The sequence below is a fragment of the Fukomys damarensis genome, unplaced genomic scaffold (assembly GCF_012274545.1).
Source record: "Fukomys damarensis isolate Sample0158 unplaced genomic scaffold, DMR_v1.0_HiC HiC_scaffold_27, whole genome shotgun sequence".
In the NCBI taxonomy this organism is placed as follows: domain Eukaryota; kingdom Metazoa; phylum Chordata; class Mammalia; order Rodentia; family Bathyergidae; genus Fukomys; species Fukomys damarensis.
In genome coordinates, this window is record NW_022900939.1 from 27,076,185 (window position 1) to 27,092,025 (window position 15,841).

General features: G+C 39.1%; 1 protein-coding gene across 9 annotated transcripts in view; it reads left to right on the forward strand.

Moving 5' to 3' along the window:
• The window catches only part of Slc35d2 (solute carrier family 35 member D2), a 100,720-nt gene that overhangs the window by 13,248 nt on the left and 71,631 nt on the right, over window positions 1-15,841 (forward strand). For all 9 annotated transcript variants that reach the window (XM_010607620.3, XM_010607616.2, XM_010607619.3 and 6 more), the window contains exons 4-7: window positions 3,152-3,219; window positions 7,241-7,312; window positions 8,295-8,363; window positions 14,772-14,874. In XM_010607620.3, coding sequence (XP_010605922.1) covers window positions 3,152-3,219; window positions 7,241-7,312; window positions 8,295-8,363; window positions 14,772-14,874 — 312 coding nt within the window. The remainder of the gene's footprint in view (window positions 1-3,151; window positions 3,220-7,240; window positions 7,313-8,294; window positions 8,364-14,771; window positions 14,875-15,841) is intronic.

The following is a 15,841-nucleotide window of genomic DNA, read 5'->3' on the forward strand; positions in this document are numbered from 1 at the left end:
TTTTTTTTTTTTTTTTTTTGGTGCAGGGCTTGAACTCTGGACATTGCACTTGTGAGGCAGGCGGCAGAACCACTGAACTAAATCTGGCCCTGTTTTTTAAGATTTAGTCTCAGAAGCCAAATAGCTGTTCCTTTTTTTTAGGTATTGGGGATTGAGCCCAGGGCCTTCTCAATAAGCTACATCTCTAGTTCTTTTATTTTCTTTATTTTGAGATCTGGTTTTGATAAGTTGCTAAGTTGCCCAGGCTGAGCTTGAACTTGTGGTTCTCCTACTTCAACCTCCCAGAGTGCTGGGATTACAGATATGCACCAATACACCCAGCTGCTTTGTTTTAACTATATTAGTAAAAGAGCTCTCAATTTTTTTTTTATGAGCTCTCTTAATTTTAAGGAGAAGGAATAAAGTCTCTACCTCTGGGTGAAAGGGAGAAGCATGTAAAGAGAAGCATCTGAAGAGAAACACGTAGGATGAGAGACACATCTGTCACCCTTGATTATGGGTTTATCTTTTTCTCTTGACATGTTTGTCAGATTTTTGGTTGTCTTTGGCTTTTTGTTTTATGTGTATATTTGAGGCTGCATCATGGTGCTTAAAAATTTAAGTGCTATAAAGGTACCAGATCCCAATAATGAATGTAACTGTACTGTATACCTAAAATGTACCAATAAACTCAATGAGGGGAAAAAAATTTAAGTGCTAAGTCTTCTTGGTGAATTAAAATGTTTAAAAATATGAGGTGGGTGGATCTCTCTTGGCTCAGTTCTTTCAATTGTTACCTTGGAAATCACAATAAGTAACTTACCAATTCCAAAGCTGATGAGTAAAGTTATCCCTTAATTCTTTGTACCTCTCCTCCTAACTCTATGCTCTTGTTGTCAAGCACTTTAATAGTCTACCTCATTAAATCTCACAATATATTTTTATTTTATGTTTAAGTATATACTTACATATTTACCATTTCCTTTGCTTTTCTTTACTTTCTGAATGTCACACTTCCCACATTCTGCTGTGATTAATTCCCATAGATTTGTCTGTGTTGAATTGAATTAAATTTGGTTTAAAGCAGTGGCCATAGATATTTTAAGTTTGGTCAGATGTTTCTCCATATACATAGTGAGCTGTATTCTAACTTGATGTGTAAACAGACTGTCATCCTCTCTTGTAACTGAGCCTTAGCTAATCACAAGCAACCTACTGTCCACATACAGCAGTTGGGATCTGTAACCCACCAATCCATCTGTCTGTCCCTGTACCTGACTTCCATTTTCTGTAGAATCTGTCCTTATGGAGATTCTGCCCATATGGAGCATTACAAGCCATCTTTGCACCAGTCTTCTGCCAAATTCTAAAGTCAAAGCCAATTAAGATGTGAAACTTGATTTGTTGTAATTTTGTCCTTTAGCATCTGAAAAAAAGTCCAAATTTTACCTTTGTTTTTGAAAAGTATGAGTTGGGCATAGCATTCTAGTTTGGCTGAAATTTAAAGATAGAATTCTGCTGTCTTCTGGCTGCCGTTGTTTTCTCTCTAGACTTATGTTTTTCCTTCTTTGGCCAGAAGATTCTTTGCTGTCCTCCTGTGGCATTCATGCTTTTAAGGTTTTAAATTATTTGTCTAACATTTTAAGTTGTCTTTAGCAAAGTGATTAGCACAAATCATCTAATGCACTTTTTCTTCAAACTAGAAGACAGTATTGTTTTTACTTTGAAATATATAGATAGTGGGGGCAACTGATCTATTTTGATATCTAAACCTTTAAAAATTTATTATTATTATTATACTAGTGATCAAAGCCTGGGGTGCTCTACTGTTGAGCTATATACTTAGCCCTTCTTATTTTGAGACAGGGTCTCCTAAATTTCCCAAGTAGGACTTGAACTTGCAGTCATCCTTCCTCAGCCTCTCTTATTGCTGGGATTACTCTTATGCACAACCATACCCAGCTATACTGAAATCTTTCAAAGCTATAATACCATCAATTGTGTTATTGATGAGTCATTTGTAGGATGTTAATCAGACTGTTGACTAGTAAAGGGCCAAACCTTGAGTCCATTATCTTCTCTTCTTTCTAGCCTCTTTCTTGTGCAAATCTCCTGATAATAAAATTTTATAGCAGTTTGGGGTAGATGATACTTAGTATTGTAATATGATTCAATGGATATCATATCTGACTTGCATGCATAATGTCCTTTCTTTTGGCTTTGTTTTTTGTTTTTTTGAGACAGTATCTCACTATGTATTTCAGGCTGGCCTTGGACTCACTGTGTAGCCTGGGCTGGCCTCAAACTTGTGGTAACTTACCTACCTCAGTCTCCTGAATTCTGGGATTATAGGTATTTGCTACTATGCCCTACAAAATTTTAATGGAAAAAAAATATTGAAGTCACCATGATAAATATGTATTATTATACAATTTAAAAAATGCTGAGTTATCTTAAGAAAGGATCCTGTTTTTTTCTTATGGAAGACTAGACCTTTGTTTAGTTTAGACATTTTGTTTGTTTAGCTAGCATACTTGGAATGGTATTTCTTTTGACGGAAAATCAGAAGCTTAGAGCTCAATGAACCCAATTCAAGTACGGCTCATATTGTTTGATATTGTAGTAGCTAATTAATCATTGTAGGCCTTTGAAACAAAAAAATTTCAAGGTTATGTGGGCTGTGTGTACATCTTTTTGAAAGGACCACTAACCATTGACATTCCGGTAAGTGATAGTTATGTTCACTTTTGCCCAGAAGAGTACAGTCATGCATAGAAAGAAGTCTGTGGCCTTCTCTGATACTCTCCCTGGAGACTATACATACCCACCCTTAACTCTCCAACTAAGCCCGGGATTGTCCCCACTTCCTCAGTGGGCCTTAACCAGATCCTATGAATGTGGACAAGGTCAAGGTTTTAGTTCTTTACAGTTATTTCCCTTCCTCAACCCTAGGATAAAGAATGTCATTGTTCATCTACCTATTTTGACCACTTGGGGAAACTTTTGGATGGGTTTTGGATTCTGAAAAATTCAGTCATTGCAGGCAAAGGAACTCAAATGATTTGATTACTGATGGAATGCAAATGTCACCATTTTTAACATGTGGAGAATATATTCTTTGAGATTTAACCAAATATTCTTTATTTTCTCTTCCTTTCTTTTTTAACTGAAGCTGTTTCCCCTGCCTCTTCTCTACATTGGAAACCACTTAAGTGGGTTATCGAGCACAGGGAAATTAAGGTATGGTGCGGAATGATCGTTGGTGGGAGGTTCCTCACCCATGGCTTCCAGTGACTCAAAGACTGTTTGATTTTCCAAGATACTGCTTGGGCTATGTAGAGAAGACAATAATATTTTGTAATTTAAGAAAGTAACATGTCTCTCTGAATTAAATTTGACAATGTTTTTAGGAATGTTAAGTTTATTTTTTCTTTTATTCATATTTCAACATGGAATATGAGATCTGTAGATATCAAGGCAGGAAAAGCATGATTTATCCAGACAGTTGCTTTATATGAATTTAGTTATGAATAACTTTTGGTTTCGTCACCATTTTTGCAAACAGGAACATTTTGTCTGATTTGGCATAGATCAAGTTGTGGGCAGGGAAAAATAAGCAGCAAACATTATTTTTCAGTTTGTGCTATATGCTTCTGATATTTGCATTTACCTCAGTGTTCTTTGATTGATTAATTTTGTGAAAAGTCACTGTGAAAAGTGAAAGTGGAAAGACTAAGCCTTCCTAATAGAGACTGTGGTGGAGAAGATGTGATTGAACACCATAAATGAAGACCGAAAGAAAGAGAAGATGGAATTTGTTCAAAATGTTGGCAGAAGTTGAGGGAAAGTCATATAGTGAGAGCAGATGAGCAGTTGATACAGGTGGACCAGAAAGTGAAGGGCATATACAAATGGAAAAGGTGAAGTTAGGCCTTTCATCTCCACTCCTGTTTGCCAAGGACAACTCATTGTGAACACCAAAATATGAACTACTATTTTCAGTTGTAGATTCTAGTTGGTTTGTTTCCTTCTTGGCTTGGGACAGTTCTGGGACATTTTGTAACACCTCACATTTGCGTGAAGGCTCCCTGTAGCTGAGTCTCTTATCTTTCTTGTACTATGCAGCTGAGGATGTGGCTTCAGCTAACATCACAGCTGCACTTTGCACTTAAGGGTCTGTCACAGACCAGGGCTTCTGAGTGACATGAAACTTTTCTTGGGGAGGAGGGGGAATGAGGCTGAGAGATAGAAAGGAGACTTGTTGCTTCTTTGGAGTGACACAGAATGCATTCCTTTAACCCTCATATTTTCTATAAATGGGTAGTTTGTTATAGAAGCTTGATCAGATTCAGGTTCAAATTTTCAGGCAAGATCAGTTTATTGGTGATGTTGGGTTCTTCCTAGGGCATTACCAACAGGGCACATAATATCCGATTCCATATTGAATTAGATTATATCAAGCAGTTCCTATTTTTATGATTTTTAAGGAGTCAATCTGGTCTCTTCAGTAGAAAGCTCCCTCAAATTTTCCCCTAATGTTTTTTACAGCCACTGATAATTATCATCCTGCATTATTCCAGGATAAAACTTTACTTAGAGATGTTATGAGTGATGTTAGTATCCTCACTAACCCTCAGTGATGACCACTGAAAATAGTTTTTTGGCTTTTCCTATCAGTCATTATGAATCATGGATCATCACGCACTCAATATAATTTCTTTGTCAGATGTGTGTTGTGCAAATATTTCTCCTCAGTCTGTGATTTATCTTGTCATTCTCTTAATCCTATTGACTTTCACAGAGCAGAACTTCTTAATGAAGCCCCATGATCAGCTTTTTTTTCTTTCATGGATTGTGCTTTTGATGTTGTATTTGAAGCTTCTCACCAAACCCAAGGTCACCTAGATTTTCTTCGATGTTATCATGTAGAAGGTTTATAGCTTATGCTCCCTATTTTAGTTTATGATCCCTTTTGGGTTAACTTTTGTGAAAGGTATAAGTTCAGTGTTTTACCTGTGGGTGTCCATTTGTTTGAGCACCATTTGTTGAAAAGTCCATCTTTTCTCCTTGACTTGCTTTTCCTTTTTTTTTTTTGTCAAAGATCGGTTGACTATATTTGTGTGGAACTATTTCTAGTTTATTTCTTTTACTAGTCTATTTCTTTTATTAATATGATATTTTTTTTTTTTTTTTTTTTTTTTTTTTTTGTGGTACCGGGGATCGAACTTGGGTCCTTGTGCTTGAGAGGCAGGCCACCAAACCGCTGAGCTAAATCTCCGGCCCTATGTTTCCATTCTTTATAAAAATAATTTTTCCGATGTTCTAATTGTCCCATGTCAGGCTACTGGGAATTCCTTTGAGTTGCATCTGGTTTTAAGGCCCATTAGTTTTTGTTGACTTCCTTGTTTTCTGCTGCATGATACATTGGGCTTACTTTGCAGTTTTTCTTCTATTTCTCTAAGGATCTCCTGGTTACTTCTTTTTTTTTGTTGGTACTGGGGATCGAACTCAGGACCTTGTGCTTCTGAGGCAGGCAGTAGAACCACTGAGCTAAATTCCTGGCCCTCTGGTTACTTTTAATGTTAAATATTATGTAGAGGCGACAATCTGAACACTGACCAATTTTGAAGGAAGGAAACAATATGATGATGAATAACTTCCAGGGTATGAAAGAGAAAGATGACTTCATGGATTTTGGCCTGACAAGTTGGAAGAATAGGATTCACATAGATTGAGTATAATCTTAGCAGAATCACTAGGCATCTGGTAATTTTCTGTGTAGCACTTTAAGGAAATGCTTTAACTATTTTCCAAATTACCAGCACCATTCATTCCCACCAGCATTGCATGAGAGATAACTTCTCTATCCCCTTGCCAAATTTATTATTGTCTGTCTTTGATCACAGTCTCTCTAGTGGTTGTGAAGCAGTATCTCATTGTGGTTTTGATTTATATTTCCCCGATAACAAATGATGTTGAGCATCTTTTCATGTGTTCATTTGTATATCTTCTTCAGAGACATGTCTATTCAGATTCTTTGTCTATTTTTAGGTAAGGTTGTTTATTATTATTAAATTTTCTTTTTTTGAGACAGGGTCTCACTATATAGTTCAGGCTGGCATTGATCTCACTATGTAGTCCAATCTGTCCTGGAACTAAAATCCTCCTGCCTTAGCCTCCTGAGTGTTGAAATTACAGGCATGCACCACTGCTACCAACTCTTTTTATTTTCTTAATGGTGTCTTTTATGGTACTGGGGATCAAACTCAGGACCTTATGCTTTCGAGGTAGGCTTGTTGCTGCTGAGCTGAATCCCACTCTTAATGGGGTTTTTTAAAACATCAAAGTTTTTAATGTTTAAAAATTGAAGTAATAATTTAGGTGAAATATACATCACATAAAACTTATCATTTTAGCCATTCTTAATGTATGATTGTTTCATTAAATATATTCACAATGTTGTGTAGCCACCACCACAATCCATTTTCAGATTTTTTTATCATTCCAAGTAAAAACTCTGTATCAGTTAAACAATAAATTCTGATTCCTCTTACCCCCAGCTCCTGGTAATCTCTATTCTACTTTCTGTCTCTGCAAATTTGCCTACTCTAGATAACTCATACCATGGGAATCATACAATATTTGTTTTTTGTTTTTGTTTTTTTTTGGTCTGGCTTATTTACTTAGCATGATGTTTTCATGGTTCGTTCACATAGCATGTACTTTATTCCTTCTTAAGGCTGAATAATACTCTATTGCACATTTATATCTCATTTACATATCCATTTATACAGGTTATAATTTTGATGAAGTCCATTTTATTTACTTTACTTTCTTTCATTCTTTCTTTTCTATGGATTCAACCTACAACCTTTGCAATGATCTACTTCTCTGGCCCCTTTTGTATTTTGAGACAGGGTTTCATTAAATCATGAACTTGCCCAGGCTGGACTGGAACTTGTGATCCTCCTGCCTTGGCCTCCCAGAATGCTGGGATTATAGGTATGCACCACTAGGCCTGCTCTGATCTCTTTTGCATGTGGATGTTCAGTTGTCCCAGTACCATTTTTTGGAAAGACTCTTCTTTCTTCACTGTATTATTGTGATACTCTTCTTGAAAATAAATTGACCATAATTGTAACGATTTACTTTTTAATTTGGAAAATTAGTGGACTTAGTTAAAAATGTAAGACAAGTTCAAAGCAAGAATACCAACCAACTAACACTGGTTGTCTGATGTACTCGCATCTTTTTCTGACAGCTTGCCGATGTTCACCGTGCTCAGGAAATTTACCATTCCACTTACTCTACTCCTGGAGACCATCGTACTTGGGTGAATTTCACTTTTCCTTTCTTTTCATTCTTAGTGTGTCTCCTACCCCTGCATTATTTTTATCCAGGGAATTCTTGCCATCTAGCCAGCTTTTCAGGTAGTTGATTTAAATTACTAGCTGTAATCACCTCAGGACAAATAGTTTATTCACTTAAAATCAGTTGCCTGATTCCATGATCCACTAAGAACTTGATGAAGGATGTTTTAAAATTGCCATTTTAGGGGCTGGGCATTTAGCTCGGTGGTTCTGCCATCTACCTTGCAAGAGTAAGGACCTCAAAATGTAAATAAATCAGTTTGCTGAGCCCAGTGGAATAGATAGCAGTTTTGAAATACTGAAGAAAAATTGTTCTTACATGTATGGGATAGGAGTACAGAATATCAAGGAAAAGTATTCTGATGCAATGATTATAACATTAGAATAAATTAATTTTCATATTATTGGTGTAAAAATTTCTCATAAGGATATTTAGGCTGATGTTGGGAAAGGCAGTTGTGGATTTTGCTGTGACAATTACTTAAGGATAAAATGTAGTTGATTTAGTTGATTTTCTGTTTTTTGGGTTTTTTTTTTTTGTTCCGGGGATCGAACTCAGGTCCTTCTGCATGCAAGGCAGGTGCTGGAACCACTGAGCTAAATCCCCAGCCCTGATTTTCTGATTTAAGCCTCAGCATTGAATTTCACCTTTTAAAATCTTTAAATGCTCCATTTAAGTCCACGTGAATTAAACCTCAAGGTGGTCCTCTTCTGGTTTTGTTCCAGTGTCTCTTTGCTGAGAATAGAGATACTAGTTTATAATTAGATTATAAAAACTGCTTAAAAAATAAATACAGTCTGATTTACAGTTCTGTTGACTATGTGAAACACTCTTAGATTTTAGATATAAAACTGTTCATGTTATATTGATTTGTTTTAAAAGCAGAATCTGCATCTTTGTTTCTCTGTTCTCCTCTTCCATCCCCTGCTTGCTTCCTTGTACAGGAAGCAGCACTCCCTAGACATTGTGGCCAGTGTCTTCGCCATTGTCCTTGGGGCTGTCGTGGCAGCTGGGTAAGACTTTACTCTGTTTCTGTTCAGTGATTTCTTTGTGGGTTTGACAATAGGCCCAGCGCCATCCTTGGGTTTCATTTTCTATCTGGCTACAGCTGAATTGAGCAGCTGAGTGACAAATCCGTTGTTAGTGGAATCTCTGTGGTCCTGTGAGAGTCCAGCTGGATTCCATGTTGGCCAGAGTATTTCTGAGAATATGTACAGTGAACATTACCAGTCATAAACACAGTTATTCTGTGCAAGCAAAACAACTGTAAACTGTTTATTTGTATTTCTAAATGTGTTCAACATGAATGTTTTACCTGAGGGCTGGGGCTGTAGCTCAGTGGGTGAGTGCTTAACTAGCATGTGCAAGGCTCTGGTTTCAGTCCCTAGTAGCATGCAAAAAATCTTTAACTTGAAATGTTCTTAGATGTTTGCTTAAAATTACAGATTTGGAGTTGGGAGTGGTGGCACGACTGTAATCCTAGCACTCTTGAAGACTGAAACAGGAGGAGTCAAAGTTTGAGCCCCGCCTGGGCAACTTAATATTTTAGTGAGACCTTGTCTCAAATAACCAAATTTAGAATGAGCTGAGGTGAGCAAAGTGTGAATGCTGTGGGTTTGAGCCCCAGTCCCTAAAAAACAAACAAAACAAAACAGCGACAACAACAACAACATCCAAACAGTTTTGAGCTGCAGTTGTGGCTCACTGGTTGAATGTGTATTTAGCACACACAAAGCCTTGAGTTTAATCTCTAGCAGCACACCCACACACCCACAACCACACCCACACACACGTACCCCAAACAACAACAACAACAGCCCTCCACAACAGATCTACAAAGCTCTTGTGTGTTGCTTTTTTTTTTTAAAAAAAAATCATTTCATGAGACCTTAGCATTCACTGTTTCAGTACTAGAACGCTATCCATATGTATCTGGGGGCACCAGCCCACACTGGCACGTGATTCTTCACTGTCACTAAATGTGCTTGTATGTTCAGGATAGAAGCCAGCACAGCTCAGGTCTGTGGCTTAATCTTTCATATGTAAGAACCAGAATGTAGACTTCAAGGTTGCATTTGGAAGCAGATGCTTGTTTCAGCTAGTGCATGTGTGCAGTTACATTTCCTGCATTCACACCTGAGTTCAGCCCCTTGAGAGCTGTTTCTCAGCCTTTTTGTTTTTCCATTTCCTCATCTATAAAGGTGATAACAGAAAATGTGCCCTATTTATTTAGTTGTTTATTTATACCAGGGATCGAACTCAGGGCCAGGCAGGTGCTGTGTTGCTGAGCTACATCCCCAGTCCAGTGCCTCTTTGATTGAAGGCAAGGAAGAAAAGGTTGGAGGAACCTCAGTTAACTTGTTTTGTTAACCCATTTAAACTCAATTATTCTGGATCATTACTTGCATTAAAAAAAATCATTTATTTTTTGCTGTAGTAGGGATTGAACCCAGGGCTTTGCATTGAATAACATTCTTAGCCTTTTTTTAAAAATTTGAGACAGGATCTCCCTAAGTTGGTAAGTTGCCTAGATTGGATTTGATTCTGTGATCTTCCTTCCTTCCAGACTGCTGGAATTTCAGGTGTGCACCACCACACCTGTCTCACTAATTGCATTTTAAGTAAAGATTTGAACTGTCAGTCAGTATGCCTGGAGTCTTATTCTAGTCTCCTTATTTACTCTTGTTTACCCAGTCTCAGTTATTTTTGTTTACCCAGTCTTAGTTATGTCTCAGTTATTTCAGTCCTTGATTTTAAAGCCAAGATTGAAATAGCATCCACCTCACAAGCCATTGTGAGAATTAAATGAGGTAACTCACACAAGGAGTTGATGAAAGTTTGGTGAAGTTCAGCAAAAACCCCCTGAGCATGTCCTGTATGCCAGGCATCATTCTGCATATTAGGAACCTAATAGATAATAAAACTAGACAACAGCGCTGGCCTTCATGAAGCTTTTGTTCCAGTTGTAGATACAGATAGTAAGCAAAACAAGTAGGTGAAGAAACATAGCATGCTAGTGACATACTAGCAACAATGACAGGTTGGTTATCATCTGTCTGTTTAGTCCCTGAGTGTATGGAGGATTATTATTTACTTGTCTTCTGTCCCCTTTGCTTGCCCAGTCCTCATTATAGATTGAGGCCAGTCAATTTAGCTCTGTCACATCCCTCTGAAACAAGGCCAGTGCAGATGATGAGCAGTGGCACTCAGAGAAAGTTTTAGTCTCAAAGATTGCTCAAAGCACATCCTGTGATGAAAGTAGTTAAAAAGAAGAAATTTGTTGAAGGTGCCCTCCTCCTACAGTGACTTAGGCCTCTTTTTTTTTTCTTTTTTCTGGGTTTCTTAGGACTCACTTGGAAAACCACTGACTTACAGCCAGTAGAATGCTTTAAAAAAGTGATTTATAAATGTGTAATTCTTTGGTGAAGAATGCACTTCAGATGCTGTATGTGTGTGAACAAATTTGTTCAGTTAATTTAGCATGTTTAATGATACCCTGATGAGTTGAAAGGTAAATCCTGCTTCCAAAAGCATCTTTTGCCTAAGAGCCAGCTAGGAGGAACTATTTTCAACTGTCCCCTTCCTCCGTAGGAGTCACAGATAGGACCCTGTTTAGGGGTTGGCATTCATGGTGCTGAGCTGCAGGCCCACTGTGACTTTTTCTTTCCTCGTTAGTGCATCGAAATGCATGAACTTGTAGATCAGACTTAGTTGTAGGAGTCACTTTACACTGCTTTAACAGATACCCTCATATACTGCTGGCTCAACACACCATGTATGAAGTGTGATAAAAAAGTATGGTGAATATTTAAATATTAAAAAAATATTACAGTAAAGGACAGGTTGCCATTAATCTCCCTCAGAATACTTCTCTTTGCCTAGAACACACATATCCCATTGCGCTTGCCTCTTTCTGAAGCAGTTCTGTATGTCTTCCTCCATGAGTGTCTAGTTTTGCTGTCACAGCTGCCTTGATGTCGTGAATCAATTCAGTATATTTACTTTACATGGTCATTTTGACTTTGGGGAAGAGCCAAAAAGTGGCACCATGCCAGACCTGGTGAATGAGGGGGATGAGGACACATCGTGGTATTTTTATGAGCCCGCTTTTCTGTTAGGTGGCACTTGGCAGCAGCATTTGCTGTATTTTTCATCATATCACATAAACACTCACGAAAGAGGGCTTCCAGAATGCTTCATAAAGTGGCAAGAATGATGGGATAACTGTGTTTGAAGCCAGAGGGAGTATTTTGAGGAGGATTCATTGTGACCTGTTTTTTACTGCAACACATTTTTAAAAAATGTAAGCATTCGGTGTATTTTGTGCTCAGCCCATGTATGTTCTGCCCAAGTTCTGTTTGGGCAGCAGCAGCAGCAGTGGGTGCTTGTGGGAGGGCTCCAGAGGTGGTCTGTGGCTCAGGGACCATTGAGGGACCCCTGCCCAGATGAGGCTTCCTCAGTCACCAAGGTGGGAGAGGGCATGTCAGGAGCTGTGAACTGTGTCATAAAGCTCTGGCCAGCAGTGACAAGTGTCACTTCCTCTCACATCTTCTTCATAAAAGCTAGTCACATGACCAGAGAGAGTTGAAAAATAATGCCTGCAAATGGCCCTACATGACAAGTCCTAAGGATTGCCCTGGAGTTGGCTCTTATCTAGGCAACGAGGACCGTGGCTGGGAACACTGATGTCCCAGTGACATACTCATGTTCTCTAGCAAAGTAGGCAGCACTTTCTTCTCAGGCCTCCAGGAGCTTGGCCTTTTCTACTTATTCAGTGTAGCTTCACAAAGGCATAGCCAGCAGGTTGTGCAGTTCCCCAGTGCTGGTGCAGACTGGGACAGCGTCTGTGGACAGAAAACTTGAGCAAGGCACAGTCAATGGAGTGGCACAGAGTATCATGAGCCTAACGTGAACAGGAACCATCAGGTGGTAGTGCAGCTGCCTGAAGCTCACGACTGTGGCTGGCTGAGACTCAGCTTGTTGTTAGGAAAGTATATTCCTAAATCTGGCTTTGAGTTAGTTAAGGTACTAAGTCAGAGTGCAGTTCATTATGTAAGGACTCAAGTATGGAGACATCCTCAGGCCATGTTTAGTTTATTTAGCACAATATTTTGCTGTCTTGGGGAGTAGCAGATTTTTCTTGATGCTGAGAAAATGTGAGTAGGCAAGAAATATAGAAGACTCTTACTTTGAAATAGGGTCTTCCTATGTAAATCGAAGCTGGCCTTGAGCTCACCACGTAGATCAATCAGGCTGGTCTGATCTTCCTGTGGCTCAGCCTACCAAATGTTGGGATTATAGGCCTAGGCCCCATGCTTAGCTGAAAATCCCTTTTTTTGTGATTGAGCTGGAACATTCTGCTGTATGATTACCCAAATTCAATGTACATTTTCCCAAATGTATGGATGGATAGATAGTAATGCCAGTGTAAGCCTCAAGCAAGATTATGATTTAATTAGCCGTGATGCTTTATTTGCCTACTTTGTTCTCTTTGGCTAGAGATAGTCTTATTTTGATACTGATATAGAGATAGTCTTATTTTGATAGTCAGGATATGGTACCAAACACATGCCACTTTGGGATATGGGTCATTTTGAGCTAAAGATACTAGAGAACCAACAGATGTGGGAAGGTTTTCTGCCTTCTTCTTTCACCTAGGAGCTGGTTTCCTTTGCAGCAGCGGGTGGGGTGGCCCTTTATCCCATCTCCTGTGCCAGGAAGAGGAGAGCAATTCTTAGCAGTGGGCAGAGTCAGCCAGAGATGATTCCACATAAATACACTTTAACCTTTTTCCTTCATTATTTTCCCTCATAAGGCTCCTTGTCACTCCTTGCAATTTATTTGTCCCTGGATGCTGAAACCCTCTTTCTTTCCTAAAAATGTTTTAAAGTCACCCTGTCTTATGTTCTTTCTTTTCTTTTTTTGGTATCAGGGATCAAACTTGGGACCTTGAGCTTGCAAGACAGGTACCGGCACCACTGAGCTAAATCCCTGGCCCAAGTCCTCCTGTCTTAACTGCTTGAGTTTTACTGTCCTATGAACTCCTGTGAACATAAAATATTAATAAGATTTGTATTCTGTGGGCTGTTGATAGAGTTCAGTGGTAGAGTGCTTGCCTGGCCTGCATGAGGCCCTGAGTCCATCTTTTGTTGCTTAAATTAGCAGGCACAGCTGGACTTGGTGAGAAGTCCTAGCTACTTAAAAGGATGAGTCAGGAGGAGCACTTGAGCCCAGGAGTTAAAGACCAGCCTGAGCAGTATATGAGATAGTGTCTCAAGAAATTGAAAGGGGAAAAAAAAATTGAAAGGGGAATTTTGTCTCCACGATTCGAGCTGGACTTACTATGAGGAAATTCCCTACTTGGGATTTCCTTTGCTCAGCATTTCCGGGTCTGACCTGCCTCACATGCCTGAATACAGCTGAGCTCACCTGCTAACAAATATTCAAATATTCAAACTCTAACAAATATTCAAACTCTGTAATCAATAAATATATGTCAAATGTGCCTTATCTGTAACCCCACCCCTCCCAAAGAGTATATCCTCCTTTGCCCAGTGCTGGACAGGGCCAGCCTTCCATGTAGGAATGCAGACTGGTCTGCTGGCCTTAAATAAAGCTTTACTTTGCCTCTGAGGCTCCTGGTGTGCTTTCCATCCTCTCAGACTAGCGGTAGTGAGTTAATTCAACTGAATGTTGAGTTCTGTCATTTCAAAATCAATGAATGAATGAACCAATGAATGAATGGTAAACAAATAAATAAATTTGTATACTCTCAGGTACTGAACCCAAGTTAGAGGAAAGTGTTTTCTTCCTGCCAATTTATGAAGTACAACGTGGCTCTGCTACTGTGGATAAGATGAAGTGGCGGTGGATGGCCACGTCATGTACCAGTTATTCTCCCTCTTGCCCCTGTGTTGTATCCTTCCAAACAGTTTTTTACTCGAGTTATTCTGTGTAAAGTAAAAACTGGCAAGAAGATATTTCCAAATCGTGGGAAGAAAGGAACCTTGGGATAGTGGCACAGACTATGCTCATGCCTGCCTTGGTCTCGTGATGAACAGGGCACAGTTTGGGCACCAGATAGAGATATTCCTTCAGCACACAGCCCTTCTTGCCCTCCTTGTGTCCCCGTTGGCTATACTGGGGCTGGGCCCATTTACTACAATAAAAAAGGGCCTTGCAGTGAAAGGAAGACTGGGAAAGACCCCTGGGTCTTCAGGAGTAATTAAGTTGAAGCTGCCCGATTGGCTGGGTTTGTTTTTGTCTGGAGGCAGAGCAGAGGCATTAAGCATTCACCACCACAAAGGCAGACACAGGCCATAGAAAAGGTGTTACTAGCACTTCACTGGGATTGTATTAGGACTTTAAGGTCAAGTTGTAAGTTTTTAAATAATCATCCCCATTTTGTGTTCTTCCTACAGTTCTGACCTTGCTTTTAACTTGGAAGGTTATATTTTTGTATTTCTGAATGACATCTTCACAGCAGCAAATGGAGTTTATACCAAACAGAAAATGGACCCAAAGGTACCAGCTCTTCCCTCCTATAGCTTTTGCTTTTAGCTTTGCCAGCTGGCTCCATAATGACAGGAAAGTAAAAATGAATTTGTATGTTGATGTATACTTTATTAATATGATCTACTAATTACTAATTTCTTTTTAAATATCTTGTATATCCATGTGTGTGTAAGTCCTTGTTACTCCTAGTCTTGAAAAAGTTTGGGAGAAAATTAGATAGGGAAATAAAGATGCTACTATTTTATTTTATTTTGTTGTGGAGCTGGAGATGGAATCCACAGCCTCTTACACAGTAGGCAAATGCTGTACCACTGAGCTACCAAAATGTCACTATTTTACATGCTCACTTAGAGGAAATCAAGCTATTTGTCTGTCTGTCTAGAAAAGCAAATTCTTTTTACTCACTGGCCATTGTAACTTCGAATTTTAACTTTTCCAAACCCCAGTTTCCTGTTTATGGGATGAGGTCCTTCAGCACAGCTCTTCTCACCCTAAAGTGTGGTGGCTTCAACCCCAGCTGTTACTGGAAGCCTTGGATGAACCTGGCATATGGTTCTTTGTCTTAGGTTCTTTGTGTAGAGGACAGAGCTCACTGCAGCCCAAGGCTCATTTCCATAAGTGACTTAAAAAAATCTTGATGGCCACTTGATTCTTTTAATGGCAGCAGCTTTATAAAGCCAGGGCTGTTGCCTTTTTTTTTTTTTGATACCAGGGATTGAACTCAGGCACTTGTGCTTTCAAAGCAGGCGGCAGAACCACTGAGCCAAATCCCTGACCCTGGTTGTTGTCTTTTAAAAAACCACAATATGTCACTCTTTTTTGGTGGCAATGGGGTGTGGCCACTTTAATGAAAGTCAGTGCAAAATAAGGCTGTTCTTCAGTGGAGGGAATGAGATGTTTTAAAGAAATTGTTTATGTTAACTTTTTTTTTTTTTTTTTTTTTTTTTTGACAGCGGTAAGAGGAGCAGACCTTTCT